Source organism: Sceloporus occidentalis, unplaced genomic scaffold, assembly GCF_023333645.1.
Source record: "Sceloporus occidentalis isolate IW3139 unplaced genomic scaffold, rSceOcc1.0.p SCAF_12, whole genome shotgun sequence".
In the NCBI taxonomy this organism is placed as follows: domain Eukaryota; kingdom Metazoa; phylum Chordata; class Lepidosauria; order Squamata; family Phrynosomatidae; genus Sceloporus; species Sceloporus occidentalis.
The window spans coordinates 10,515,640-10,543,426 of NW_028316992.1; the positions used below are offsets into that span (position 1 = coordinate 10,515,640).

Consider the following 27,787-nt stretch of genomic DNA (forward strand, 5'->3'; position numbering starts at 1 on the left):
GAAGGGGTGTGGTTTATGCTAGAGTAATAATGCAACATATTCCCATCTCAAAAGACAGCGATGGTTTCCAAATATGTATCTGGGAATATGATGGAATACTGTGGGCATGAGGGGATGTGTGCTTCTTCTGGCTCTCGCCCAGCACCTTACTGTCTACCCCTTGTAATACAGCAGAAATACTCTGCTTCACGCTGGTTTGGATAACATGTTGGAGGGTATCTTCTTCACTTGTTCACTCTGTGACCGGTCCGATAAATGCCTTTTTTTCTTCTTCTCTTCTTCCTTTACAAGCCCAGCTTCTAGTGGAAACAGACACATTTGGCAGTCAAGTCCGGATCAAAGGGAAAGAGACAGACTTTTACCTTTGCATGAACAGGAAAGGCAAGCTAGTAGGGAAGGTAAGTGTTTTCTATTAATTCATTTGTAATATGAGTGTTACCTTTAGCAGTGACTGCGAACCCCCATAATGATGTGTTCTGAACTTTGCCTGTCAACCCCAAATGAAAAGCAGGACTTGAGGAATGTGGAATTCCTAAAGCATTCATGCCTTTACTTTAAAAAAAAAAAAAAAAAAAGGGGGGGGGAGAGGGAGAAAAAGAAGAAAAAGAAACCCCTAACCCATAAAATTAAGTACTGTGGCTAACCACTGGGGTTTTATTACTGATTTCTTTGGGTACAGACAGGTTTCCATTTTACAGTTGCATAAATTGATAAAAGATGTGTGCATCTCTTCAAAACAATTGAGAACTTACATTACATGAAGGGAACACTCACTTACCTTAGTGGTTTAACCAAACAAACAAATAAAAATTGTAGAAACGTTTTAGGGAGTTTGGCAGTGCCATTTCTATCTATAAGAAACAAAGAGTAAAAAATAATAATAATCATAATGCTGTAAAGTTAATATTGCAGTCTTAAGATCTTATTATAGATGGGCTTCATGGTTCTAATGTTACAGGAATATTTTATTACCTTTGATCCCCCCACCCACAATGGAAGTATGTAACAAATTACATTGCATTTGTCTACATAGCATAGCATATTTGCTGCTGGGATCGAGTTAAAATGAATTCACTTGTTTTTGTGGCTTCCACCATTCCCTGTGCCCACACTCTTGGTTGGCAAACCCCGAATTTGACACAGGTGGTGGAGGGGGGCAGAAAGGGCACAATTTGCTCAGAACAGATAAGAAAGCACATTTTCTTGGCCATCACACAGAATTAAAACATTGATATTACCATCAGAGTGAATCTGTACATGGGCAAGTGGATTTAATTTTGAACCTACAAAAGGCTCCTTCAGATTGGGCAAAAACCTTGGGAATTGGCGGGAATTATGATTTTAGTTGTTGGGTTTTTCCTGGTATCCACACAGTGTTCTTCCTGTCCAGGTATTTTTCTTGTGAATGTCTGGTATTAACCACAACTTTTTAAACCCACTGCAGGCTGTTGATTGTTTCTGTCCTGGGAATTTCTGATACAGGTTGGAATCCACATCTCTATCCATTGTCTTGGTTCTTGCTGCTGTACTTTTGGACTGCCCCACTGATGATGTTTGGAATGGGAGTATGACCTGTGTCACATAACTTTTCTGTTGACCCTCATTCTTTCATTACATTTCTAGATACCAGTTACATTTTTGAAAGAATATTGTTATCATCATAGTCCAATATTCCTCCCCCCTCTTTTTTAAACAGTTATAGTTCTAAAATAGTATAGCACTTTAACACTATGACTATAACAATATTCTTTCAAAAATTAAATGTATGAGACAGGGAATGTAGATACTGGGGAAGGAATGTGGAGATAAGTGTTGAATTCATGGAGAGGTTGACAGGGGGATGAAGGCAAACCATACACACCTCACAGCTTAACTACACCTCAAGCAGGAGAGAAGAGCACTCGAAAAGAAATGTGCAGATTGGGAGTAATGCTAAATTCTATTGCAAGGAACAACAGGGCCAAAAATTTCCCAAAATATTTAGGGAAAGATTAGATGAAGAGGTGGAAGCAATTGTTGCAAGATGTGAAATTCTGAAACAGGATGCCCTGACATTAGCTATTGGGCAGTCTGGAAGAGCCCAAAGGTATACAACTGAACTATTTGTTCCAAAATAGAAAAGCGGTGATAGAATCGCTATGTAGTGGTGTCATTTACTACTGAGAAGAGAGCTGTTCATCCAATGTGCCTCATAATATTGACGTTGTGTGGTCTAGTGGTTAGAGTCAGTGTCAGACTAAGAGCATTGCCACATTGTAGATTTATTGCATGATTGCACTGGCTTAGTTCCATGTTGATTTTTGTTGTCATATGATGTTGTGACTCTCCTATTGTTGCATTGCGTTTCCATCATTATTGGATCGCATCTTTTCATTGATGTAAAAAACCCATTAATAGCTCCAGTGTCACTGCTGTTTAGCTGTTGTTTCTGGTGTAATAATTTTATTCCACTGCAGTTCCAATATTCTGGCAATCCTGTGGTGTGAGTGGGCATGGCTCTGCTCTTTTATATCTCTCTATCCTAAAACAGGGTGAAGTCACTCCATTTCTCATGTACAGACAAAGAAGACATCATTGTGCACAGGAACCACATTGTTTTACTTCATTCTCCAATATATATTTTTTTAAAATAGATTTTGCTGTAATTGCGCAATTGCACTGCTGTGGTGGGTCACCAGCATGCTGCAACTATCTCTCTCTCTCTCTCTCTCTCTCTCTCTCTCTCTATATATATATATATATATATATATATATATATATATATATTTGGGGAACTGAATAAAAGCAACCAATGAGAACCAACAAATAGATAGATGCACTACACAAACATGTGAATGAAGTGGGCAGAGTATGAGCCACACTGAATATGTGTGTGATTTCAATTAGATCATTGTAGGAAGAGTGAAATGAGAAGTGAGAAATGTTGAAACTATGCAATTGCACACTTGTGTCAGGAAAACAAAAAAACAAACAGTGTATATGTACTACTGTTGGTTGGTGAGAAAGGTGAGGAAGGTGGAGTCAGTGAGGCAGTGTGGAAGACTGATAGAGGGAATCACCAAAGCAACACCATAGCACTATTGCAAAAATGGCGTAATAGAGACTGTTCCACTAGGTTTACATTTGATTAAACAATGTGATTTCTGCAAGACAACAAGCTGGTGTGAAAAAGCCCTAAGCCTGGGGAGCTCTAGGTTTGAATCTCTAGTCAGCCACAACACTCTTTCAGTGACTTTGGGTCAGTCAGTATCCCTTAGCCTAACCGACCTCACAGGTTGTTGTGCGGATGATATGATTAGATGGGAAAGAATTATATTTGTGGCTTTGAGCTGTTTGAGGAAAGGTGGCATATCAGTTATACATTACAAGTAATAGTATGAAGAAGAGACATATACATTATATTTTAATAATAATAATTTATGTAGTGCTTTCAAATGTTTAGTGTGCTTTACATACATTATAATTATTTCAGATTAGATCTTGCTTGATCAGATTTTGTTGCTTGCTATGCAAGGTGAGAAAACTGGCACCCCCTCCAAAGCAACAAAGGAGTATCTGATTGTTCAGAGTGGCAGAATAGAGAGTAGATAAGGCACTTCCCTATGTCATATTTCTAACAATACTTGTATCATGACAGACTTATTTCTATGCTTAAAACAGGAAAGAAATAGGAATGGTATATTCAGGTACAAATAAGAGCAGATGGAAGAATGGTATAGCCATCACAAAGTGTTGCTCGAAAGAAGCAAAGCTTTTGAAATAGAAGGCATTATTGAATTTTGTCCAAAATTCTATGTGATATCCTCCAATTTTACTGACGGAGTCTTAGCTAAGAAGCAGCTTTAATTTCCCCCCCATAAAAGCAGGTCTTGATTGTAGGCATTTTCATAGTATCAGATCATTAAAAATGTATGTGTTCATTGAGCAAAATCCATTGTTAAGTCTATCTGGAATAGATCCATTGAAATCAATGAGACTTGAATTAGTCTGGAGCTATCAAGTTCCATTCATTTCAGCAGGTCTGCTTTAGACAGGACTAGTAGCCAGTCTCTCTCTCCATTAGCCAGTCTCTCTCTCTCTGTGTATGAGTTTGTGTCTGCAAGTAGTGTGTATGCCCACATGTGTGCGCACAGATACAGTCTGTCTATCTTCGGTCTGCCTGTAGATGTTTGTCTGCCAGCATGTCGGCTTGTTGATGTGTCTCTGTGTTGCATGCATATGTGTATAAACCTTCTTATAAAAACATCACATCTAATTCTTACCCTGCCCTCACCTCCCCTTTCCTACCCCAACTAGTGACAAGTTCATGAAATGTATTGGCTTGTCCAGAAGAGATACAGTATGAACATAATATTTTGGAAGGAAAGTTGTCCAGTCCAGATGCATCGCCTGTATTAACAGCTTCTTGGGGGGAGGGGGGAGGGACAGAAGGGGGAAAATATTTGTGATACCAAGGGTTATGTTTTTAATTAGTATGATAACTTTTCGCTCTTTTTGTGGCAATAGGTTGAGTAACTGCGTTTTTAATATACCAAATGCTCTCTAAACAGCCAGTAAACCCCTAGATACAAGTTTGTGCCTGGGTTATGATACACATATTTAAGTCTACCATGGGAGGGAAAGGAGCCCATAAAGTTCTTTTGCAATCACCCTGGAGTGTTTGCTTGCCAATAATGAAACCGTGGGCTGTGACTCCTCCCCGCTCCCAGCTCATTTCCTATTGACTTACTATGTGTAACCCTTCACTATACCAACAGATGCCATCTGGCTTTCTTCTCCTTCTCAGTGAGCATCTTTGGATAGTTCCCCAGCTGAAAACCTGGTTTGAGTTTAACCTGCTTTGTATAATCATGAACAAAGGGTATTACAAATGAGAGCAGGTTGTTGCTTTACTCAAGTTGGGCAGTCTGACAGAAGTTAACCATTTCAGAAATGGGACATGTTACCTACTATGGAGGTTCTTGGCTACAAATACCTGGGGTCATTCATCCACCAATCTCCAAAGCACAGGCCTCTTCGTTTTCCATCTTTCCATCACCAAGGCTAATTTAGATCTCCAGCAAGCTCCATTGTGCCAAACATTTCAGCGGAGCTTTCTCAGGATGCTGGAATGTAATCTCCCTGGATCTTTCTCCTCCCTTACTCTCTGCCTCCGCACACACTACCACCTCCTCCGTTTTCTTGTTCGTTATTGTTTGTCACTTCGCAGCTAGATTTGGCTATGATATTATGAACAGGATTCTAAATCTGTTTATTGTATGTTTGTGTTCCGTGCATACACACAGCTGGTTTACATTAAAGGGGGCGGGGGGGAGGGATGTAGCCAAATCAGCCCACATAGCAAGTATAGCTAGTGTAGACAAGGCTAATGGTTTTAAAACATGAACAGGCTAGTCAAGGTCAAGGCTGTATTACATTTAGTTTATTCCAGTTTAAATGGAGGCAAGTTGGCCTGCACTACCTGTTCTACCTCTTGGTTATTCAACATGTATATTCCACAAACCCCACATCTCCTGCACAGTGTTGGCTTTCATGCTGAAATTTGAATGTTTAGATCCTTGAACAGGAATGCAAACTACATGAGAAGAACAACAGCGCTTAAAATCAGAGGCCTTGCACCTCTCCCACTATCCAGAGGGAGCTGTGCAAGACTCCCATGAAGTGCTGGGTTTTAAGGCGATTGGGGATCTGTGGAACTTCTGGATTTGGCCACCTTTCTTTCCCTGTCAGGAGCAGGCCTGACACAAGAGTTCCTACCCTGGAGCTCCTGAAATTGCTGTCCCACTGTGAGATGGAAACATCAGCAAAGGGGAAGAAGAGAATGAGGAGGAAGAAGAGGAAAAGGAAGAGGTGGCGGAGGTGGTGGCGGAGTAGGAGTAGGAACAACAGCAGCCATAAGAAGATGGTGGACCTAAATTGCATGGAGAAGCTCCAGGATTAGTTCAGGTAGAGCTAGGAGTTCCAGGTAGGACCACTATGATACTTTTGGTCAGCCTCTGCCTATCACTAATGAGAATACTAGTCTAAAATGAACTAATGGTCTTACTCTGCCCAAGGCAACTTCCCAGGTTCCTTTGGGAGAAAAAACACAATTAGAATTAGTAAAGGAACAGAAGAAAAACGGGCTTCCTCTGCCAAGAACAAGTATTTTATAAATACTCTCTATTTTCAATAAGTTGTGCCGACTTCTGTATGGTACCTGACTAATGCTGGTTACTTGTGTGAAAGTTATGTGGCAAAACTGTACTGCTTTCTGCATGCAATGTACAGCAGAGGTGGGCATAATGTGTATGTGAATGCGCTTTCAAGTTGTGATCCCATGGCAATTTAATGACAACCCCATGAATTTCATAGGGGTTTCCTAACCCTGTAGCAATTGCAATTGACACAATGCAGTGTAAATAATTTTTCTACCTTCAAGGTAGTTTGGGATCCAGAATTTGGATGTGACCAAATTTTGGTAGATATTGTTTGGGATACATATAAGAACTCATATGGCACAGCTGGAGGAGTATTTGCTTTACATATGATAATGATGATGAAGATGATGATGTTTTTGTTATTTTTTTTAAACAAAAATTCAAAGCATGTGTAAGTATGGTTCCTGGATGCCAAACCTTAGATATCTCTGGAAGGCTTGTGTGGATTTTGGCGCTAAGGGACCTTTATTGGCTGGCTCTCTGAATTTATTAAATTGAAGAAAATAACAACCCAAATACTGGCTCTTCCAAGGTTTGTCACTGATTTGGGGAAAATAAACAGAGCTGTCATAGCAGTGCTTTTCTCCCAGGGCAATGTTTTTGAATGAAATGACCGTGTCATGGCACTAATGGATGTTTTCTGCTGGTTTTGATTGTAGTAATTCTTTGTCTTGTTAACGTCATTTACTTGCACATTTTAAAATATTATGCTAGTCTGTGTAAAGCAGAGAGGTTTATAGATTATGCAGTGCGCTGTTCTCTGGCCAGATTAGTTCCTGGAGTTTTACCCTATCTCTTCAAGATTTCTTTAGAAGCCACAAGGACCTGAAATTCAAACCATCCAGGAAATCACCTTTATATTTTCATTATTTCTTGAGATAACCTTGGAATTTTAAATGTTTTATTCTTTCCACCCTTCCTTCATCACTCAGGAATACGTTCCCCCTTGCTCACATTTAAGGCCTGAAGCACATAAGTCACTCACTCCACATGGTCTGAAGTTAAACTCACTATACAATGAAAACAGATGAAGCAAGGGTTTTCACTGAGAAACTTTTAAGATTTTCTGGTGAGATAAATGCTTTCCAAGCCAATATATTCAAAGTTACCAGAGAATTACTACTAATACCAGATGGCAGGGATCACTGTAGTTTTTGGAGGACCACAAACAAATTGTTGCTTCATGCCAAACACTACGTTGGCTATACTTATAACACCACCTCTTGCCAGGCATGTTCTTCGAAGGATAGTAAGGATTTGGGATTGTTTATAGTTAGGCTTTAAAATGAAGGTTCTTTTGCAGTGGGTGTATATTAAAACAAGAGGGAAAAAAAGCTTTCATTATGAAAATCCAAAGAATGGTCATCCACTGGAATAACTATGAACCATTGCATCTAATGTACTTATAGTCCATACAGATACACACATCAAATTATGTGACACTGGAGAAATATGGTCTTGCTCAATAAGAAGTGAGTCTGTTCATTCTAACATTTCTTGGCAAATTCTGTGGAATCTAGGCGTGGTATGAATAACAACAGTGTCATAAAGCAGTGGGCATATAAGACCCAAGGAAAAATGCCATGCTATCCCAGTGATTCTCAATAAATGAAACACTTTGGAAAGTAAATATCTCACTTCAGTGTGATGAAGTAAAGGGGAGCTACAGTAAGAGAGATACAAAACATAGCCCTTTGGTTTCATTTTTGGTCTCTTTGGCATCATGAACTTGGATATCTGCAAGAAGTTCACTGAATGCTTTTAGATATCCATGCTTTTAGGATTCACCATTGCATTTACTTTGGAATCTGCATCAGAATGGACATCCAAATGTGAATGCTGTCTCCCATCCTTGTCAATGGGATTCATGTTGTGACATACTCTCCAGTGAAGATGTTGTCCTTTTTACTCTATTGTTTTCAATGAGATTCATGGTTTGGCTGCTCATCTGTATGCACATTCCATAAGGATTTGTCAACCTCCAACTAGCTCATACAAGAATTTTCTCATCCAGACTCTGTTTTCTTCTCCAACTATCTTGCATGCAAATTTCCACACGGAGCTGCCAATATATGTTTTTATGCTGATGGGAAACAACTTGGATGGAATAGAACATCAGGAAGATTTAGGATAATTTATCGGTACTGCCAGAATTACAGTAATCCAGATCAAAAATAAAATTTGTCATTTTAAAGTGGCCTTGAAAGAACCCAGTCATCTGTAATAACTGGACCAAATGGGTCCAATTATTATATTATAATAATTATATCAATTAAAATTGATATAAAATATTGGATTTTATATACACAGTGCTGCTGTCTTTCAAAACCCTCTAAGCTGTTCTGGCAATGATTAATAAATGTAAATGTGGGAATCCTTTCTGTTTAGGGCATATATTTTTCTATTCAATGAGCTTTGTTTTAGTCACAAATTTCAGAAATGGAAGCTGTTAATGTATATAAGCACTGAGGTTTCTGTTGTAGTTGAATTCCAGTTTGGTTACAGTGCCAGGTAGATCATTTTTAAAATGTTAAAAAATGTCAACCTGACATGCAGTGGAACAAAAATGTAAATATTTAAGATCCTTGCTAAGCTGTTTTGCATTATCTTCAGTATGTGCTGTCTTCAAAGTCGTTCAGATTTTGCCAATAGTTCCTGGTAGGCTTTCTGAGGGCAGGAATGTAGCTCTTTTCAGCCAAACCATTCCCACAACTCACATTTCTCATTTGAGCTTCATATTCAGCAGGAAGTATGTTTGAGGATGTTCAAGGGAGTTTTCATTGAAGATTGCCATGGATAGATGGGACGATAGAAAGACCAAGGAGGGTTCCCTGCCCCCACCATTTAGGTATATTTAGAGGAGCTAACAGGGGTGGCCTGTACATTTTGCTCCCCAGTTTGTGTCATTTTTGCATGTAGGCATTTATAAATCTGAAATTTAAAATATATATATTATTTTTAGGTTGCCATAGTGGTTTGAATATAGGACTACAACTCTGGAGACCAGGGTTTGAATCTATACTCAACCATGGAAATCCAGTGGGTGGCCTTAGGCAAGTTGTATTCTCTTAGCCTCAGAGGAAAGCGATGGCAAACCCCCTCTGAACAATTCTTGCTTAGAAAACCTTGTGATAGGTTCACTTTGTGGTCACCATATATCATAGTAGAACACTCAAACCAGTACACCATGCTGTTTCTCAAGGAAAAAATAGTTATGCTTAGTCCCACTGAAATCAATGGGACTTAGGGTATACCTAACATGACTTGTTGATTTCGGTAGGCTGTTTTGATCTGCTTCAGTTCCAAAGCTACAGTATCTGATGCTAGTGGTGCATGTTGAATTGGAATAGTGTGTTTTAAACCAAACAACGTTTCTGTAATGTTCTAACTGAATTGTTTGTTTTCGATAGTACCTCTGCAACAAGTTATATCCATGCTTTCTTCATTAGTCCTTTTGGAATTTCTATACATCTTTAGCAGTGCCATCTTGAGAAAGAATTTACAAAGTGAAACAAATAGTTGCTAATTCATCTATCCATCAGTTGCTAATTCCTCCATCAACAGAAAAGTTACTATTAATACAATTTGTATTACTCTTTGAGAATACCATGCAAATAAAATATTTATTGGAAGGTATTAAGCCTGAATCACTGGAAGATATTAAGCATGAACAAAACCAATAATCCATATATCATGGAAATGTACATAGTTCGCAAACCTACAAGAATGGTGTATCCAGTCCAACCGACCTTATAGTTTAAAATCATAGAACAAAATATTAGGCTATTAGCATACCTGCAACATAATAATTATAAGTGTAACAGCTGATGAGCGGTGACAATGACAACAGCTCTCACATATCTTACAACCATTGCATATACTGCTTTTGAAGCCTTATGCACAATCACAACTTTTCAAAACTCAGTGAAGCAGGCACACAATACAGTTACAGGAAGCATATTATACCTCCCATTTTCTGATATGAATTCAGCTATGGAGTTAACCTCTGTTTCTTTTCTTGTCCAGCTTCACTTTCTTCTGGTTCTGAGGCTGCCTTTCTCTATATTCCCCTCCAGGGAAAGTTGGCTATGTTTTTAAACTCAGTTTAGTGACCCATTATGGAATTTATCAGTTCCATGCCCCTGAGTTTATCAATTCCATACTCCTGTCTCATAGGAAGGGATGTCTTCTGGGGAAAACCTTTATGGCTTTTTTTTTTTTTTTGGACTTCCAAATGATATAGGCACTTAGGGTTGAAACAGACAGGCTGAAAAAAGAGGTGCACAGCAACTCCAGCACTATTTGCACTGGGACAGCAGCAACTGCATGTGCCTGGTTGAAATCTGGGCCACCATCACGGTCCTGAACTGGACCACTGAAAAAGAGCCAATTAATCTGCTCCTTTTTGGCCCAGTTCTTTCAGGATGATGCAGCATCAGCATGACTTCTAGCCACATTCAGGGTGTGTGTCATATGAACGCTACACCCTGAACACCGCAAGAATCCGTGTCATTTGACCAATGTGTTTCGAGCCTTAAGCAGGTTGTGTCTACCACATTTGACAAAACCCCTGTTCTCCACTATTGGATCATGTATTAAGATGTGTTTGTGGCTAGTTTGTTATATCACTGTATGGAAAGAAGTAGAATCCCCATTTTTCCTTATTTTGGCATATAATTTAGGCCCACTTCTTTCAACCATTTTACAGTAAAGGAACCCTTCTGGAGATTTACAGATTGCAGGGAGCCTTGCATAAAAATTATTGTACAGGTTAAATCTCCCTTATCCAAAATGACTGAGACAAGAAGTGTTTGGGATTTTGGATTTATTTTTGTTTGTTTTTTTGAATTTTGGAATATTTGCATATACACAATGAGATATCTTGGAGATGGGATTCAAGTCTAAACATGGCATTCATTTATGTTTCAAATACACCTTACATACATTACCTGATGCTAAAATTTTATGCATAATATCTAAACACTTATGCATAATATTTATAATAATGTTGTGCATGAAAAAAGGATTTTGTACACTGAAACTTCAGAAAGCAAATGTGTCACTGTCTTAGCTACCTATGTGGACAATTTTGAAATATTTTAGATTTTGGAATTCCACATAAGGGAGACTCAGCCCCATCACAATCTCTCACAGAACCCCAGTGACCCATTATGGAATGCTAGAGTTCAAAGGAACCGTAGTTGAGAAACCTTGGATTAGAGCAAAGGCCTGTTTAGTACTGTATCCTGTTTCCCAGGGAGCTAACAAGACCCCATTTGAGACCTTGTTTGCACTGACCAGGATACTCCAGGGGACAGCCTGAAGTATCCTGGCCCTCCAGCTTCTTCAACCTGCTCCTGTTACCTGGCTGTCTGTTCCCACACTGTGGCAGCTGTCTGTATGGGAATTCTGCTGCTTTGGTTTGCTTGCTCCTGAGATCAGGATGAAGTGCCCGGTGATGAGCACAAAAATGGGCATCTCGTTCTGTCCTCGGAATGAGCAACCCATAATGGCAGCAGATGCACTGGGTGGCCCAGCAGGACACCCATGCAGACAGCCACTATGGTGTGGGAACGGAAGGCTCTTGATCTTTCCAGAAGATCTGGAGCAACAGTTATAGTGTTTTAAATCATTTTAAGGCTGAAATACCATGGTTCTGGTGTGGAATGTGCCAGACATCATCTGGACTGTTCACACTAGAATCGAGCTTTGGGGCATGTGTTGTCCAAACACAATGAATCCAGAATCTGGAGGAGGGGCCTCTTGGCTTGTGCAGATGAGGTCTGAGAAATTCACAGGTCAGTCATGAGTACAACGACATTCTTCCCCAGGTTCCCCAGAAACCTACTGAGACACATGCTGCTTCTGATCTTGTTGGCTGTCCATAGCCATCATGAGAAATTGCCTTTTGATAGCCTTATCATCTTTTAAAATAATCTAGGTAAGTGGGGCAGAATGCCATGGTTTAGCAATGACTCGCCTGAGAGGCAAGAGATGGTTCTGTATGCTGTTCCACCGAGCAGTGATGGGCACAACTCTGCGCAATCCCTGTTACTACACCTGGTATTGTTGCATATGGCTCTGAAAAGAAGACTTCTTAGAATGTGATAGTAGTTAGTGTTATAATAAAACTCCACTATAATATGATTTACCTTGCTTCTTCCGTGGTTCAAATACATATTCTGGGATCCCCCAGTTCAGCTGCTACAGTGCCCCTCTGACATACTTGTGCAGCTCTCTGCCAAGACTCCTGAGTATGTTTCTCTGAGAATTCTTGAGATTCAGGGGTCAGCATCTTGGAGGAAGAATGCATGTAAATGAGTAACACTTGGCATTCATTTACTGCTAGAGACGTCCTGGCCTAGAGTGTTGTGAAGCAGCTGAAAATGCATAGACCATGGGGAATCTCAATGGTCATATTTTCAGGATTTCTTGGCATGGAGTCAGACAGCTGAGGATGGAAGATTCTTATGACAATTTGATGCAATGGCTTCATTATGCAAAAGATGTAGCTTCAACTCAACAATCTTCCTTGACATCCACAACAATCTGCCAAGATTTTCAATGGATTTATGAGTTGCTGTTTTTCTGATACTGGAGTAAGAGGTTCCTTCCCCCTTTCTGCTGAAGCACCAGATATAACACATCCAAAATGCTGTTTATTGCCAGTATCATGTATAAGAAAATGTTAATGTGAAGACATACATTGGGTTGAATCCAACTGTGCCCCTCCTGCATCTGGAAGAAAGCTTCTACTTACACACACACACACACACACACACACACACACACACACACAGAGAGAGAGAGAGAGAGAGAGAGAGAGAGAGCGAGCTCCAATATGCTGGAGTACTCTGCAAGAAAAGACAACCTAGATCCAAAACTGCTTGATATTAGAACACATCTGAGGAAGAAGATCAAGTCTACAGAAGATTATGCTACAACTTCTTTTGCACAGTTATCTCAAAAGTGCTACAAGATCCATTTGGAGATTGATACTAGATCAGATTTTATCTTGAGAGACAGTAGGTTTTCCATCACTGCAGGCAGTGGTAGCTTATGGACAGTGGGGAAATGGTCTCACCTTGAAATCCCAGGGTAAAGCTGGCCCCTCTTCTCAGTCCACCACTAACATCAGTCTTTAAGCAGGGACAGAATAGTCAATCTTAGAGCGGATGTTCTAGTTGCAAGATTCCTATAATGAGCAGGGGAGGTTAAATAGATCACCTCCAAGATCACTCCCAACTCTAACATTTTGTGGTGCATTCTGTACATGTGAATCACAGAAATATAAATGTCTATGATTTCTCTCACTCAAGGAGATGTAGAAGAAGATCTGTAGAACCTACAAATTAACAGCACCATTACATAAACTGTGGGGCATGTGTTTGCAGAACAGTGTGAGAGGCTATTTTCTTCCCACTCAAGGCATTTGGATCTATCCCAAAGTGTTCAAAGAGAAATCCCAACAGATTCCTCAACTGTAGAACAAGTTCAGTTGACATACACCATCCAGTTGTGAGGCAAGAAATCTACAGTTCACATTTAAGCTTGCTCAATGGCTACAGTCAGGCTGTTACCCAGACAGCATTTTATCCAGTCCACAGTGATGAAAGACTTGGCCTGTCTTATAGAACTATTAGAAAAACACTGCAGTGTGATTTTTGTTCCCCCATATATTATAGCATAGCTATAAAATATATTCATGCTGAGACTAGTTTGACAGGAGCAGCTCAGGCCTTCATGTCCTCCCTGATAACCATGAGTCTGTTGCAGGTAGTGCCTGGTGCCACCTATGCTGCAGGACACGCTCTGACTTGGTTTTCTGCAGTGGCAGAGTGATGGTGATCTGGGTGTGGAGTTCTCTTGTTACAAACAAGTCATTGCCTGGTGAGGTTTAGACTCATTGGGTCAGAGCCTCTGCAGGGATGGGGGGCTGATTAAGATGGTCTGCCCCAGGAGGCTTATGGATCCAGATGGATTCCTGGTGACTCTTGAGGACTTTCTTGTTGCCATGGCAGGTGATCCTGTCAAAGTCCTGTTTCATCTCTAGAATGGGGCAATGACTAGCTAAGCAAGCTTCTTGGCTTTCTAGGGAGCTGGCAGTGATTAAATGAGTTGGAAATGACTGGGACTAGAGTGCAGATGGCAGAAAACTCAGAGCAGTTGTAATTGAACATAAGCTAGAGCCCATTGGAAGGCTTACTCCATGGTAATGGGGGCAGTGAAGCAATCACATTTCTCTGCCGCCACTGCATCTGCACAGAATCGATCAGCAGAGATGTCTTCAGTGATGAGGAGCCTTCTGTGCTTTGCCCCCCAAGAACAAAATTCAGACCACTTGATAGTCCACTGTGAGGAATATTCAGTGGATCCTTGTTATACACTGGGGTTTGGTTCCAAGATCCACCATGGATAACAAAATCTGTGTGTGCTCGAGTCCCATTAAATATAATGATATAGCAAAATGGTGTCCCTTATAAAAATGGAAAATCAAGGTTTGATATTTGAAATTTATACTTTTTAACCAACATTCTAAAACTGTGGATACTTGAATCCGTGTATAAAAATCCGTGTATAGGAAGTGCCAAATGTACAATCTACTTTGCAGATACATGTGGCTGCCTCTGGAAGCTTAAGCAAGTCTAAAATGCTGCAGCTAGACTGTTGGCCTGGGCCAGTTGTAGGAATCTTATAACTCCCTTGCTGAAACATTTTCACTGGCTACTGGTTTGTTTCTGGGCAAAATTCAAAGTGCCTATAAAGCCACATATGGCTTGGATCCAGGCTGTCAGAAAGATTGTATCTCCCTATATGAACCTACCTGAGGATCAAGAAATGTGGGAGAAGGCTTCCCTTGGTCCTTCCACCTTCATAGGTATGGTTGGTGAGGACTCAGGAGAGAACATTCTCAGTGGCTGCTCCCAGGGTATGGAACTCTCTGCCAGGGGAGGCTTGGTTGGCTTCTCCCTGTTCTCCTACCACCTACAGGACAAGACATTTCTGTTTAAACATGCCTTCAGTTTTTAATCAGGTTGGGGTAGAGCCAGCATGGTGTAGTGGTCTGAGTGTTCGACTATAAATGGGAATCAAGGTTCAAATCCTGACTTGGCCATGTAAACCCACTGGGTGACTTTGGGCAAGTCACACTTTCTCAGCCCCAGAGGATAGCAATGGCAAAGTCTCTCGTTGAGTCCAACGCTCAAACAACTACACCATGCTGGCTCATTGCAAAAGCTGAGAAACCACTGAAATGATAGTGTCATGAGAAAGAGGACCTGGCCCTTTAGAAAATCCTTGAGAAGCCGATTGGGGAATCTGGAAAGGCTGGTTTTGGCTCCAGGGCCTGAGATCCAGCACTCTTCTATAGCTGTTGCTGTAGAGAGATTTCTTCAGTGTTATTATTCCCTACACCAGTGATGGTGAACCTTTTAGAGGCTGAGTGCCCAAACTGCAACCCAAAACCCACTTCTTTATTGCAAAGTGCCATGTCCCTCTGGCTTTCTAGTAACAAACTCTGGCAAACTCTGTGCTGGAGCGATGGGACATGTGCCCACGGAGAGGGCTCTGAGTGCCACCTCTGACACGCGTGCCATAGGTTCGCCATCACTGCCCTACACTATTTTGGTTCTTGCAAAAGCACTTTCATCCCCCATTTGATATGAAAACTTGTTGAGTGTTACCATGTCCATCAGCTGTATTTAACTTCTTGAAATCGGTACTGTTTGTGTGCATGTGCTTTCAAAGTTACCTGTCAACGTATGTTGTAAACCGCCCGGATTGGTTCGCCACAGGGCGGTATATAAATAAAATTTATTATTATTATTATTATTATTATTATTATTATTCAACGTATGGTGACCCCATGAATTGCTTAGGGTTTTCTTAGGCAAGGAATCCTCAGAGATAGTTTTGCCTGTTCCTTCCTCTGAAATATAGCCTACAGCACCAGGTATTCCTTGGCAGTCCCCCACGCATGTACTAACCAGGGATGACTCTGCTTACTTTCCATGATCAGATGAGATCTGCTACCTTCAGGGTATTGAGGCCCTGTGAACTATTTGTGTTTTAGCAAATACGGAATAGTCGCACATTATCCATCTGACTGGCACCAGAGCTCAAGAGAATTTCCTGCAAACCATTAGTGGCCAAAACAAAAGGCTTTTCTTAGAAAAAAATATTTGTGTGGCCTTTTGATCCTTTCAAACCTACAGGATGAAAGCAAAACTCCAACAACTAGGCCAAATTGGACTATAAAAGGTGAGGAGATTTGAAGAATGTAAATATGAGGGTAGCAAATGTTCAAGCAGATTTGCCTACTTTCGGTGCAAGATGGCCTCTGTTTTACTGCTGGAGAGATAATTAACCAAATGCTGTGCACAAACAATCCAGGAAGTGCTTCAGGGCTTTTTGAAAAGACATTTGTTCTACTTAAACCTCCGTTCAGTTCTCCTGGTTTTGTGTAGATGATAGTTTACTGTGTACTGCGTACTTAATTTCAATGTTGTAACACAGTGTTAAGGATCTCTTATTTTAATTTATAAAACCTTTTCAACTGGTAGCCATTTTTTTTAAAACAAAAACCAGGACTTTGTTCTCTGCTATCCATTGAAATGATATGGGAAGTATAATCAGAGGGATGATAAGTGAACAAGTTGGTAGTAAAACCAGTGTTTAAATTGCATGTGTGTGTATGTGTCTGAACATGAGTAGAATGAAGCTAGAGAAGGGCTTGGTAACAGCCCCCTTCACTTCTGTTTTCAAAAATCTATAGGAAGAAAGGGACATGATGGTGTGCAGAAAAGAGATAGAGATGGGGCTTATCAATTTCATTAAGTCTCCTTCCCTTTTTATCACATATATTTTATTTATTGTTATAACAACAGCAAAAATAATGGCAGAGAACCTGCACCATTACCTGTAGTTATGGTGGTTGAGCTCCATCATCATAACTATGTCTCTGGACCCAGTCTTCCAAACTATACTCTCTAGTTACTTTTGCAAAGTGCCTCACTGATCAGAGAGAGCTGGAATATTGTGCAGCCTCCTCCAAATTAAAAAAAATATCACAATTAGCTCCGTCTACTTAATATTTTTGTTGGTATGGGAAACCCTGAGCTATTTGTGCTGGCTTTGAGCCCTGAGGCCCTTTTACACTACACACTTACAGCACTTTGGTTCTGCTTTAACTGTCACAGCTATGTCCTATGGAATCCAGGTTTTGTAGTTAGGTCAGATACACTAGAAATTCAAAATGTGTGTCTCTCCTTACACTTCAAATTGCAGGATGGAACCATGGCAGTTAAAGTGGAATCATAGCACTGTTTATATGTAGAGCAATGTAAAAGGACCTGTGGACTGGAAGCACAAGGACAGTCTGCTTGGTTGAGAAGGACATTGGTTTTGTACAGTTCAATTACTTTTTTAAAAAAAATGCTATTAGATTTCTAAACATTGAGTCAGCATACCAAGTTGAATGCGCTTGTATTTCAGTATTTGTACTTCTCAAAATTTTGATAATGCAGTTTTTAGAACAAAAAAAGAGCACAAAATGTGTATACTGAGGAAAGCATGTCTAAAAATATATTTTTAAGAAAGCTGCTTTCAAAGAGAAGTGCATTAGACAAACTTGCCAGAGAAAGAACTGTAGCCAAAAAAATACATATTACTTTAAGTTGTAAATGGATGCTTACACAGGGCCTAGTGAACTAAGGCTTGGGGAAATGGAGTCAAACTCAAATGGATATGTGGTGCTCAGAATGCTGCTGAAATAAAGATATGAGACACAGGACTTTATCACACCAGCTTGCTTTCCTGTTACGATAGTGCTAGTTTAAGAATGAAAGCATCCTGGTTTGGCATTATTTCTTGTCACACTTTCCCCCATGATAGCATTTTGGAGATCCATGGTCGCATTATCTGTTTCTGCACTGCCCAATGCTGCCTTCTGGGAGGAAAGGGTAGGGAATGAGCAGTCATGACTGCAAATGTCTCTCGAAGCCAGTTGCTGTGTGAATGTGCACTCAGCAGCCGGCTTTGGGAAGATGTTGGCAGCTGTGGTCATTTTAGTATCCTCTCCCAAAGCTCAGTGCTGCTGTGTACACATTCTGACAGTAGCCTTGTACAACAGGAGAAAGTGGGAGGGTGGGACAACAGGTAACTGCCATCAAATGTTTTCTGAAACCGGCTGCTGTGTGAATGTGTACTCAACAACCGGCTTTGGGAATCTGTTGGTGGTGTCATTGCTTTGGGGGGGGGGGGAGAAGAGCAGAATCATGCTGACGCACACTACAGGTCTGCTTTAGAAACAGAATTGCAACAGAAGGGACCTATTGCATGAAGGCAGTAATGGAATAGCAATGAGATTGAAAACCTATTGATGGATTTTGCCCATCATTGAAAATGTGCACAACAGTAATAAATGGAATGCAAGGCAGTAGCAGGACGAACACAGTGACATGTGATAAGTACTGGCCAAAGATATAGATAGATAGATAGATAGATAGATAGATAGATAGATAGATGCTTTTATCATGTTAAAATTCCACTTTTCTAGCCTTGTGCGATAAAGTTCACAGCTAGTATGTGGAAGAGAGGTTTTTCTTCCCTCTTTCTTTCCTGAGAAAACAAACCCCCCAACCCTGTTTGCTTTGGCAGGTGCATGGTTGTTTTCTCTTTTCTTCCTAATGGATTTTTTTTTTGGGGTGGGGATGAGCTTTTGTGTGAGATGAGAGACTGTAAAATATTGATAGCAATTCTTTTTTTAAAAATTACAGTGCAGTTTTCTCCTTTCATTTTAGATATCAGAAAGTACTACGTTTTTGAGACTAAAGATCATGAATTTAAAATAATACATCTGTGGGCTTCCTCTTGGAGGAAAGAGCTATATATAAAGTTTGGACCTGTAGAATTATGTAAGCTTTCAGATGTGTTAAGGAGGCAGGAAGGGCCTTTGGGTATCATAGCAATGTCCAGTGGAAAGAAGTGGTTGAGGAATTCCTCTTTTGATCATCCTAGCATTGGATAGCATCCTGTATCCATTACCTGAGAGACAGACCTGTTGAATTTAACAGGTATTATTTCTGTAAATGAAATTAGTGTTCTCACAATTCTTTTGCAAACCAACGGTTTGCTTGTAGTAAATGAAATGTTGCTTAAGGTATGTTTAAGACATGAGCAGCATTTCCTAATGCAGTTATATGTTACACATTTAATAGTACAGCTAAGTAGAGGAAAGCTGTAGACCAGAGCAAATGGAGCTATAAAGCAAAGAAAGAACAAATTTTCTATTTAACTTGCTTCTTCTAATAAGAGTTATAACACAATTCTTAAATAAACCTGATTGGGAAAACATATAGTTATTCTCCAGACAAGGTGCTAAATACTTATTCTGGAGTAATATTTGATTAAATTTGGATGTCTGACATCTTTTCTATAGGGATCTGACTCATTCTTTGTTAATATTGCCTTTTTTGCATGTTTTCCTTAAAAAATCCTTCACTTGGGTGCAGGGCTCAAAGATATACAATGAAGTTTCTGATTTGGCAGTAATGCAGAATTGTGCGTGAGCAAAACCTTTGAGGGAAGGAGATGACAGATTACTTCAGATCTCCAGAATTATATCTCTATGTTTCTCCTGTATGTTCCCAGCAAGGAATCGGTGGATCCATTCCAGAGAGAAGCTAAAGAGTTTTCTTCTTGCCTCTGACTTGGCAAAGACAGATCCTCAAATGTTGTCCATCTGTGCTATTCAATTCAAATTATAAGCAATATGTACAATTATTACTTATGTCTGAAGCAAGCCCAACATGTGTTAATCAAATAAGTGAGCAGTCTTTGATCTCTGTTTTCAGTGTCCACAAGAATCTGTTAGTGAAGAAACGGGATAACTTATGAGTTTTCCTAGGATTTGAATATGGTATTCTGAATTTTAGTTATTGGCATTTACAAGTCTACTTGACTGTTGCTTCCAAGTGAGATCTTTAATTACCTTTTAAAAGGTACAGTTCCTTAAAAGAAAAGTAAGGAAATCTAGGAAATATTTTATTTTGAAGTCTTCTGTTTCAAGCTTAACATCACATATGGTTGCAACCATTTAAAATCTGATGGAACCAAGGACAAAATGGCCAGTGATGGAAGCAAGTCCTAACCAGGGTAAAATATCTGGCTGCATCTAGCTATAGTTAGCACCAGAGGTACAATTGTAACAGTTCTGTATTCGAAGTGGTGGAATGATAACTAAAGAGGAATCAGCCTTCCCATTTTATTACATTACACGTGTGTAGCATCCTTTTCTCTTTAAAAGACTTTTTATCCATTTGAACTTAATATATTTTTAGTTTTATTTATTCTATGTTATATCTCCCCCTTCAGTCAATTCAGAGTGGCATATTTGATTCCTCTCCTCTTTATCTTCACAGCAATGTTGTGAGGAACTTGAACTGAGGAAATTAAATGGAAATCGATAATGAGAGAGAGGCTCAGGGCACTCAGTACATTTAATGAAAGAGAACTTGAACCTGTATCACTAATTCCCTATCTAAACTGTAATTGGTAGGCTGCATCCTATCACCTTATTTGTTCAATTTATATGCTGAACACATTATAATAATATTGTGGAAGACATTACAGAATTGGAACAGTTACTAAGGAAGGTCAGAGATGAAAGTGCAAAGGCAGGATTAATGTTGAATATAAAGAAAACTAAAACAATGACCACAGGGAAAAAAAATACACAAATGTAATCTAGTCAATGAGGAAATCAAAGTAGTCAGAGAATTCCCACACCTAGGATCAAACACTGACCAGAGTGGTGACTGCAGTGAGGAAATAAGAAGAAGATTGGAATTGGTAGGACATCTATGAAGGAATTAGAAAAGATCATAAAGAGTAAAGATATACAAATGAGTATTAAAGTTGGAATTGTCTCGGCCATTGTATTCCCCATCCTCATGTACAAATGTGAGAGCTGGACAATAAAAAAAGAAAACAGAAAGAAAATCAATGCATTTGAGATGTGGTGCTGGAGAAGAGTGCTAAGGAATCCATGGACAGCCAATAAGACAAACAGATGGATCCTTGAACAGATCAAATCAGAACTCTCCTTGGAAGCCAAGATGATCAAATTGATGCTGTCGTACTTTGGCCACATAATGAAAAGACATGGATCACTAGAAAAAACAATAATGCTAGGTAAAGTAGAGAGTAGAAGAAAGCGGGCAAGACCGCATGCCAGATGGATGGACTCATTCAGTGGGATCACAGGCAAGGGGGTTTGCAGGGCCTGAGCAGAAAAGTGGAGGAGAGGGAGTCTTGGAATCCACAGAGTTGCCATGAGTTGGAGTTGACTCATGGACAGCTAGCAACAATAACAATATTTTTCAGATTATCCCAAGTTACCATAATGATCTCAGTGCAACAGTTTGGGTACACTAAAATATTTATCTTATTCAGCTTTATCCTATGAACCATGGGGAATTTGGTAAAGGAATTTTACTATGAAGTTGAAGGCTTTCACAACTGGCATCCATAGGTTTTTGTGGTTTTTTCGGGCTATGTAGCCATGTTGTGGAATAATTTATTCCGGATGTTTCACCTGCATCTGTGGCTGGCATCTTCGGAGAATGGTGGCATTGAAGTGTGTGGGGTATATACACTGTGTGACCATTGGCTGAGAGGAACTGATTTACATGTTAATATCTGTGTTAGTCTGTTGTTGAATGGCAAGGCCTCAGGGTGTCTATTTAGTGATCCATGGTCTACTGGGAAACCCCCTGTCCCTGGGTGATGTTTATTTGCACGTGCTGAGACTTGATTTTGGTGTTTTTCAGGTCTGATAGCCAAACTTTGGCCCCATACAGACAGGCCAAAATAAAGCTGCTTCGGGCCACTTTGGAGGTATGCTGTTTAAATGATGCATGCGTCCTAAGAGTCCGGAAGCCGTGCCAAAGCCACAATCCAATCCTAAGGACTACTTTGTTGTTGTATGCCTTCAAGTCATTTTTGATTTATGACAACCCCTAAGGTGAAACTATCACAGGTTTATCTTGGGAAGATTTGTTCTGGAGAGGTTTGCCATTGATTTCCTCTGAGGCTGAGAGAGTGTGATTTGCCCGAAATCACCTAATGATCTGTGACTAGGTAACCAAAATTCTCTCTCAACAAAATCAAGATTCTCCAACCTGTCTATATTGTATACAGCTGCATGAATCATGTATTTTATCAAACCTATTGTGCTTTTTCACTATTTTTCACAATTCTTTTTTTTCTAGTGATAACTAGGTAAGTAAAGAGAATCAGCCACTGAAAACCTAAAGTGTCCACCTTTCTGACATCCAGAATTTCAGCTGGTCAAGTATTTTTTTTTCATAGCTCTGTGTGTGTGTGTGTGTGTGTTTAAAACAAATGAAGCTGCATTCCTGAAAAGCCTGTCTATTGCACCCCTACAAAATCATGCACGCACACAGACATATGCTGAAATAATAATATAATATGGCAAGAGATTATCTTAATCTTCCTTTGTTCAGGTAAAATCACTCACTTGGGTTTTGCAAGAATCACATGCAGTTTTAAACTAAGTTCAGTACAGGCAAAATTAACAAAGCAGCTCCCTTTTACAAAGCCTTTTTAATGCTCCTCAGCCCCATTTTCCTTTTTGTCCCCAGTCTACCTGGGAATTTTTTACAGCATCTGCACTGGGGAAGGGATAGTGAAGGAGGGCTGGAGAAATACATTCAGCCTTGGATTGCTGCATATGTCTGCAGTAAACAATGCATAATCATCATCATCATCATCCAAACAAAAAACATGAAATGGGAAAGAATGAGATTCTATTTAGCCAGTCCTTCTGTAGCTGTGTAGCCTGCCTACAACAGGTTAGGTAAATAACAGCTACCTCCAGAATCCCTTATGGAGTATGCATACACAGCAAACAGTGGAGAGGGGTGGGGAGATAAGCCTACCTCACTAGCTCCCCCATCCTCTTAAAAAATTAGGTAGATCTATACTAAAAGTGGAAATCATAAAAAAGTGGAGGCTTGTGAAATAAATGACTATCTCTGGATACATTTTGGAAGAAGCTTTCAAATAGTCTCTAGGAAGTTCAAATGCTTTTGCTTACCTATGCAAGGATTACCTAACTTGCTTGTTTCATTTCACATGTGCATTTTTTTATTAAAAGGTTTGCTGAACTGCTCTGCTTTCTTTGTGGTGCAGGAACCTATCTATTCTTTCCGTGTCATTTCTGCCTCTCTTAAAGAAGGAATGCCTAGGAATACATCTATTTTGTTAACTGAGCTATGCATAAATATTGACCATGGTTTTCTTTTGTTCGCAGCCGGATGGCACCAGCAAAGAGTGTGTCTTCATTGAGAAAGTCCTAGAGAATAACTACACGGCGCTCATGTCGGCAAAGTACTCAGGCTGGTATGTTGGTTTCACCAAAAAGGGGAGGCCCCGGAAAGGGCCCAAGACACGGGAGAACCAGCAAGATGTTCATTTTATGAAAAGATACCCAAAGGGTCAAGTGGATTTACAGAAACCTTTCAAGTATACCACAGTGACCAAGAGGACTAGGAGAATACGACCCACCAACCCCAGTTAAAAGGCAAAGACAGTATCAGGAGAATAAACTACAAATGATAGACTGTACCAGAGAAATATTTTTACACTAAAAATAAGGGAGAAGCTCTATTTTTGTACATTGTTTTTAATTTTTTTTTTTTAAAAAAAAGACTGGATTGAAAAAAACCCACTGGGGAAGCTGTAAAAGATTTATTGTAACTTGAAGAAGACAAAGAAGAAGAAATGAATGGCTCTATTTAAATTGACTTTTTTTCATGCTGTGGATTGACATACAGGTGCTTATTTCTCTTTTTGGAATGGACAACCTTTTGGAATGGACAACTTTTCCAAGCCAATCCCTAGAGGGGAAAAAGTTCATCTGAAAAGAATAATAGAAATATTAATAAAAACCAAAACCACAAACCAAAGAAAACCAAAATTCTTTTCCCAAAGTCCCCCAAAACCTTTGGATAATTCTCTGGTGTTGCAGTGATCTGTTCTATTGTCTGCTGCAAGTCTGACCGAGACAAGTTGGTCTGCAAATCCGTCATTGAGCTTCCATGGAGGGCTCAATACCTCAGTCTTTTGTAACCTTTCCGACGACATAAGGTGTCACACCTCTGTGATCCTGCATTATGATGCTCACTTCTGGAGAATGCTGCTAATGACCTTCAAGTGACTAAGTAAAATAGCCTAATAACACCAATGATAAGGGAATATTTTAAAACCAGCTCTATTATATATATAAATATATATTATATATATAAGCTATTTATTTCACCTCTCTGTATATTGCAGTTCCATGAACCAAGTATTACTGCCTCAACAATTAAAAAGAAAATTATTTAAAAACATGAACATGTATTACTGCTGTGCACACATTTCCCATCTCCCCCAGTTTTTCACCTAACTACACTGAGACCTTAAAACTTGCTGCCTGGGGTTGAGTTTAAGAAGAATTTAGATATCTGTATGGAAATTCAAAAATGTTATTATATCAAATGTGCCAGGAACTTAATAATTTCAACTCCTCCTGGAATGCATCATGATTTCATCTCCCCACCCCCAATGTTGTAATGTTGACTTCCTGCAAAATGTTCTGCCTTGTTTAAGTACAGGGGGAGGTTTTAAAATGCAGCATGAAAAGGATTTTGTTTTTGTTTTTCTGTTTTGCTCTCTTACATCCATCTTGTTCTGATGGGACCAAGTTGCACTGGGTGCAATGTCATATTACCTGTTTGATGGGGAGAAGCGGGAAACATTCAGTGTTGCTCACATAATGCTCCCAGTGTATCATCTCTCAATGACAGCAGCTGACCTAGGCTCAAAGCTTGGAAAAATTAACTTTTTTTTGGAATACAACCCGCACCTTCCAGCCATTTTGGGCATATGGATTCTCAGAGTTGTAGTCCCAAAATTAATTAATGAATGAGTTGATTAATCAATCCAAACTCTGCCTTGGGTGTGTTCCTGGTTAGTTGGTGCTGCATGAGTCCTCTGTCTGATATGGATTAGATTGGGAAGAACTTGTGATGCAGCTACATCATCTTAGACCCTGGATTTCATGCTCCTGACCCTCTCTCCAACATGCACCTTTAGACACTCGGAGTGTACTGCTTCAGAACAAACATTTCTCTTCCCCTGCCAAAACCACAATTCCATGATTCTTGATATATTAGAACAGTGGTTCCCAACTTTGGTCCTCTGGAGACTTTGGACTTCATCACCCAGAAGCTCCACCCAACTCGGCCAACAGTCAGGAATTCTGGGGGCTGAAATCCAAAGCATCTGGAAGACCACAGTTTGTGGACTACTGTGTTAGAACAATCAAACGAAAGTTTGCTTTATAAAGCAGAAATATTTTGATCGTGTGCACTTCTGTATTTGAAATGGCTTTAAATCATGGCACCATCTTGACAAGAGAATCAAATTGGAGTTTCCTTCTACTGCCCTGAGGTTTCATGCATTTAATTGGAAGTTAGTCCCATTTTGTTGTAGAAAAAGAGAGTATATTTTTAAAGGCAGCAAGTGAACTAAGAGAACCTGTTCCTATGCACATGCCCAGCCAGCTGCTGCCTAGTTACAAAATGTTTTTAAAGCTAAGGAAAAAAAGGCTAGTTCATTGAGCAGCACACCACCACCACAGTGGGCCCTGGAATACCATGCTGGCCTTGGTACTGATGGCAGGCCAGTCTGGCACTGCCCTCAATAACCTGCAACTCCCTGGGTCATTCTTTGTGGCCTCCTCTAAGCCACAGGGCCCTAGACTTTGGTTCCCCAATCCCAACTCTAGCTGCACCACTTGCTAAAACTGCCATTAAGAAGTGATGACACTGCTGGAGCTTTATGTGAATGGTTCTACCAAGGAAATGTGTGTAGGGTTTGTATGCCGATGGTTACCTTATTTTGCTTGTGGCTGCCAGTTTTTCCACCTCAGTTGGATACACATTTATGTGGATGTAAGCACCAGTGGGAAAATATCACTTGTGTTTTAAAAAACAACAACTGTGTTTAGGACTGAAGTGAAAATTCATCATAAGCATCTCTGTATAATCCATGTGTAAGCTATAAAGGGGAGTGCACTGGAACCAGTCCTGTAGTTGGGACCTGGGCAAAGGGACCGCCAGTTGAAGTGACAAGGCAGCCTGGGCTCTTGTGCTGACCTTCAGAAGTTTATGTACTTTGTTAAAAATGCACTCTTAGTCAAAAGCCTTTGAAAATAAACTTTATTTTCCTTAAATAAGAAAAAAGAAGATATTTGTGATTGTTCAAAATGACTAGTGAACATGGCTTCAGGAACATTCCTGATGAAAAGATAAACAGTTGTACCTGAGGAGGCCATTCACAGTTGGTTGTCCAGTCACCAAGTCTGTTGGTTTATTTAATTTCTTTCTATTCCTCTTTCTAGTTTGTTCAAGAAAATGTACAAAGCCAGTTCTAAAAATTGCCCAGCTTACTGTTGAAAGCGCTACTGTGGTGTGGTTATTTGAGTGTTGGACTAGAACTCTGGGAGACCAGGGTTCAAATCCCCACTCGGCTTTGGAAACCCACTGAGTGACCTTGTGTAAGTCACACTCTCTCAGCCTCAGAGAAAGGCAAGGGCAAAAGTCCTCTGAAGAAATCTTGCCAAGAAAAAAACAATGATAGATTCACCTTAGGGTTTCCATAAGTCATAAATGACTTGAACACACAACAGCAACACATGGTTTAACACATCTTTTTTTAGCCCAAGGCTGTGATAAGCATTACTATGTGAAAAATAATTTTCTGTATATAAACCAGCTCACGTCACAAGCCTGAAAGCCAACTATGACAGGGGAGCAGGGTCAGTTTATATCCAGTAACTGGCTAATCATGCAAGTTGGCACTGCAACTGTGGGAAATTTTCATTGTAGCAGAATGATTTGTTCAGACACTTCAGGGTGGTTCCTCTGACATGGCTCATCATTTGTTGAAAGGGAACGGTTAAGGAAAGAAGGGACAACTAGATCCATGACTGAGAAAGAGTGGCCCTCCAGATATCACTGGACTGCAAAACCCATGATCCCTCATGATTGATTGCTGGTTAGGGATGATGGGAGCTGACGCTTAGTAGCAATTGTACGGCTATATGTTCCCCACTTCAGCTTAGAGCTATTCAGTGAGAAGGCTGTTGCAGTAACATGGGCCTATAGCTCGATGGATGAGCTTCTGTTGGTATGGTTCATCAGAATGCTCTAGGCAATCTCTGAGAGTCAAATTCTGGGGCCTTTTCACATTACACATTTATAGTGCTATGATTCCACTTTAGAATCATATGGATCCTATGGAATCCTGGGGTTTGTAATTTGGTTAGAAACACCAGAGGAGCTCCCTTGTGGAGAATTTTGAAGACCTCTTTCTCCACTTCAAATCCTAGGATGCCATATGAGGAAAGCATGGCAGTCAAAGAGGAATCAGAACACTATAACTTGAGTGGTGTGAAAGAGCATCTGCATTATGTTCCTTGAACAGAGTATAGTTGGTCCTCTTGCTTAAAACATCCT

General features: G+C 40.0%; 1 protein-coding gene across 2 annotated transcripts in view; it reads left to right on the forward strand.

The window, feature by feature from the left end:
* The window catches only part of FGF18 (fibroblast growth factor 18), a 146,247-nt gene extending 119,788 nt beyond the window's left edge, over positions 1-26,459 (forward strand). For both annotated transcript variants that reach the window (XM_089477711.1, XM_089477713.1), the window contains 2 exons: positions 292-398; positions 23,536-26,459. In XM_089477711.1, coding sequence (XP_089333837.1) covers positions 292-398; positions 23,536-23,802 — 374 coding nt within the window. In that variant the 3' untranslated portion in view covers positions 23,803-26,459. The remainder of the gene's footprint in view (positions 1-291; positions 399-23,535) is intronic.
* The last annotated feature ends 1,328 nt before the right edge of the window (positions 26,460-27,787 follow it).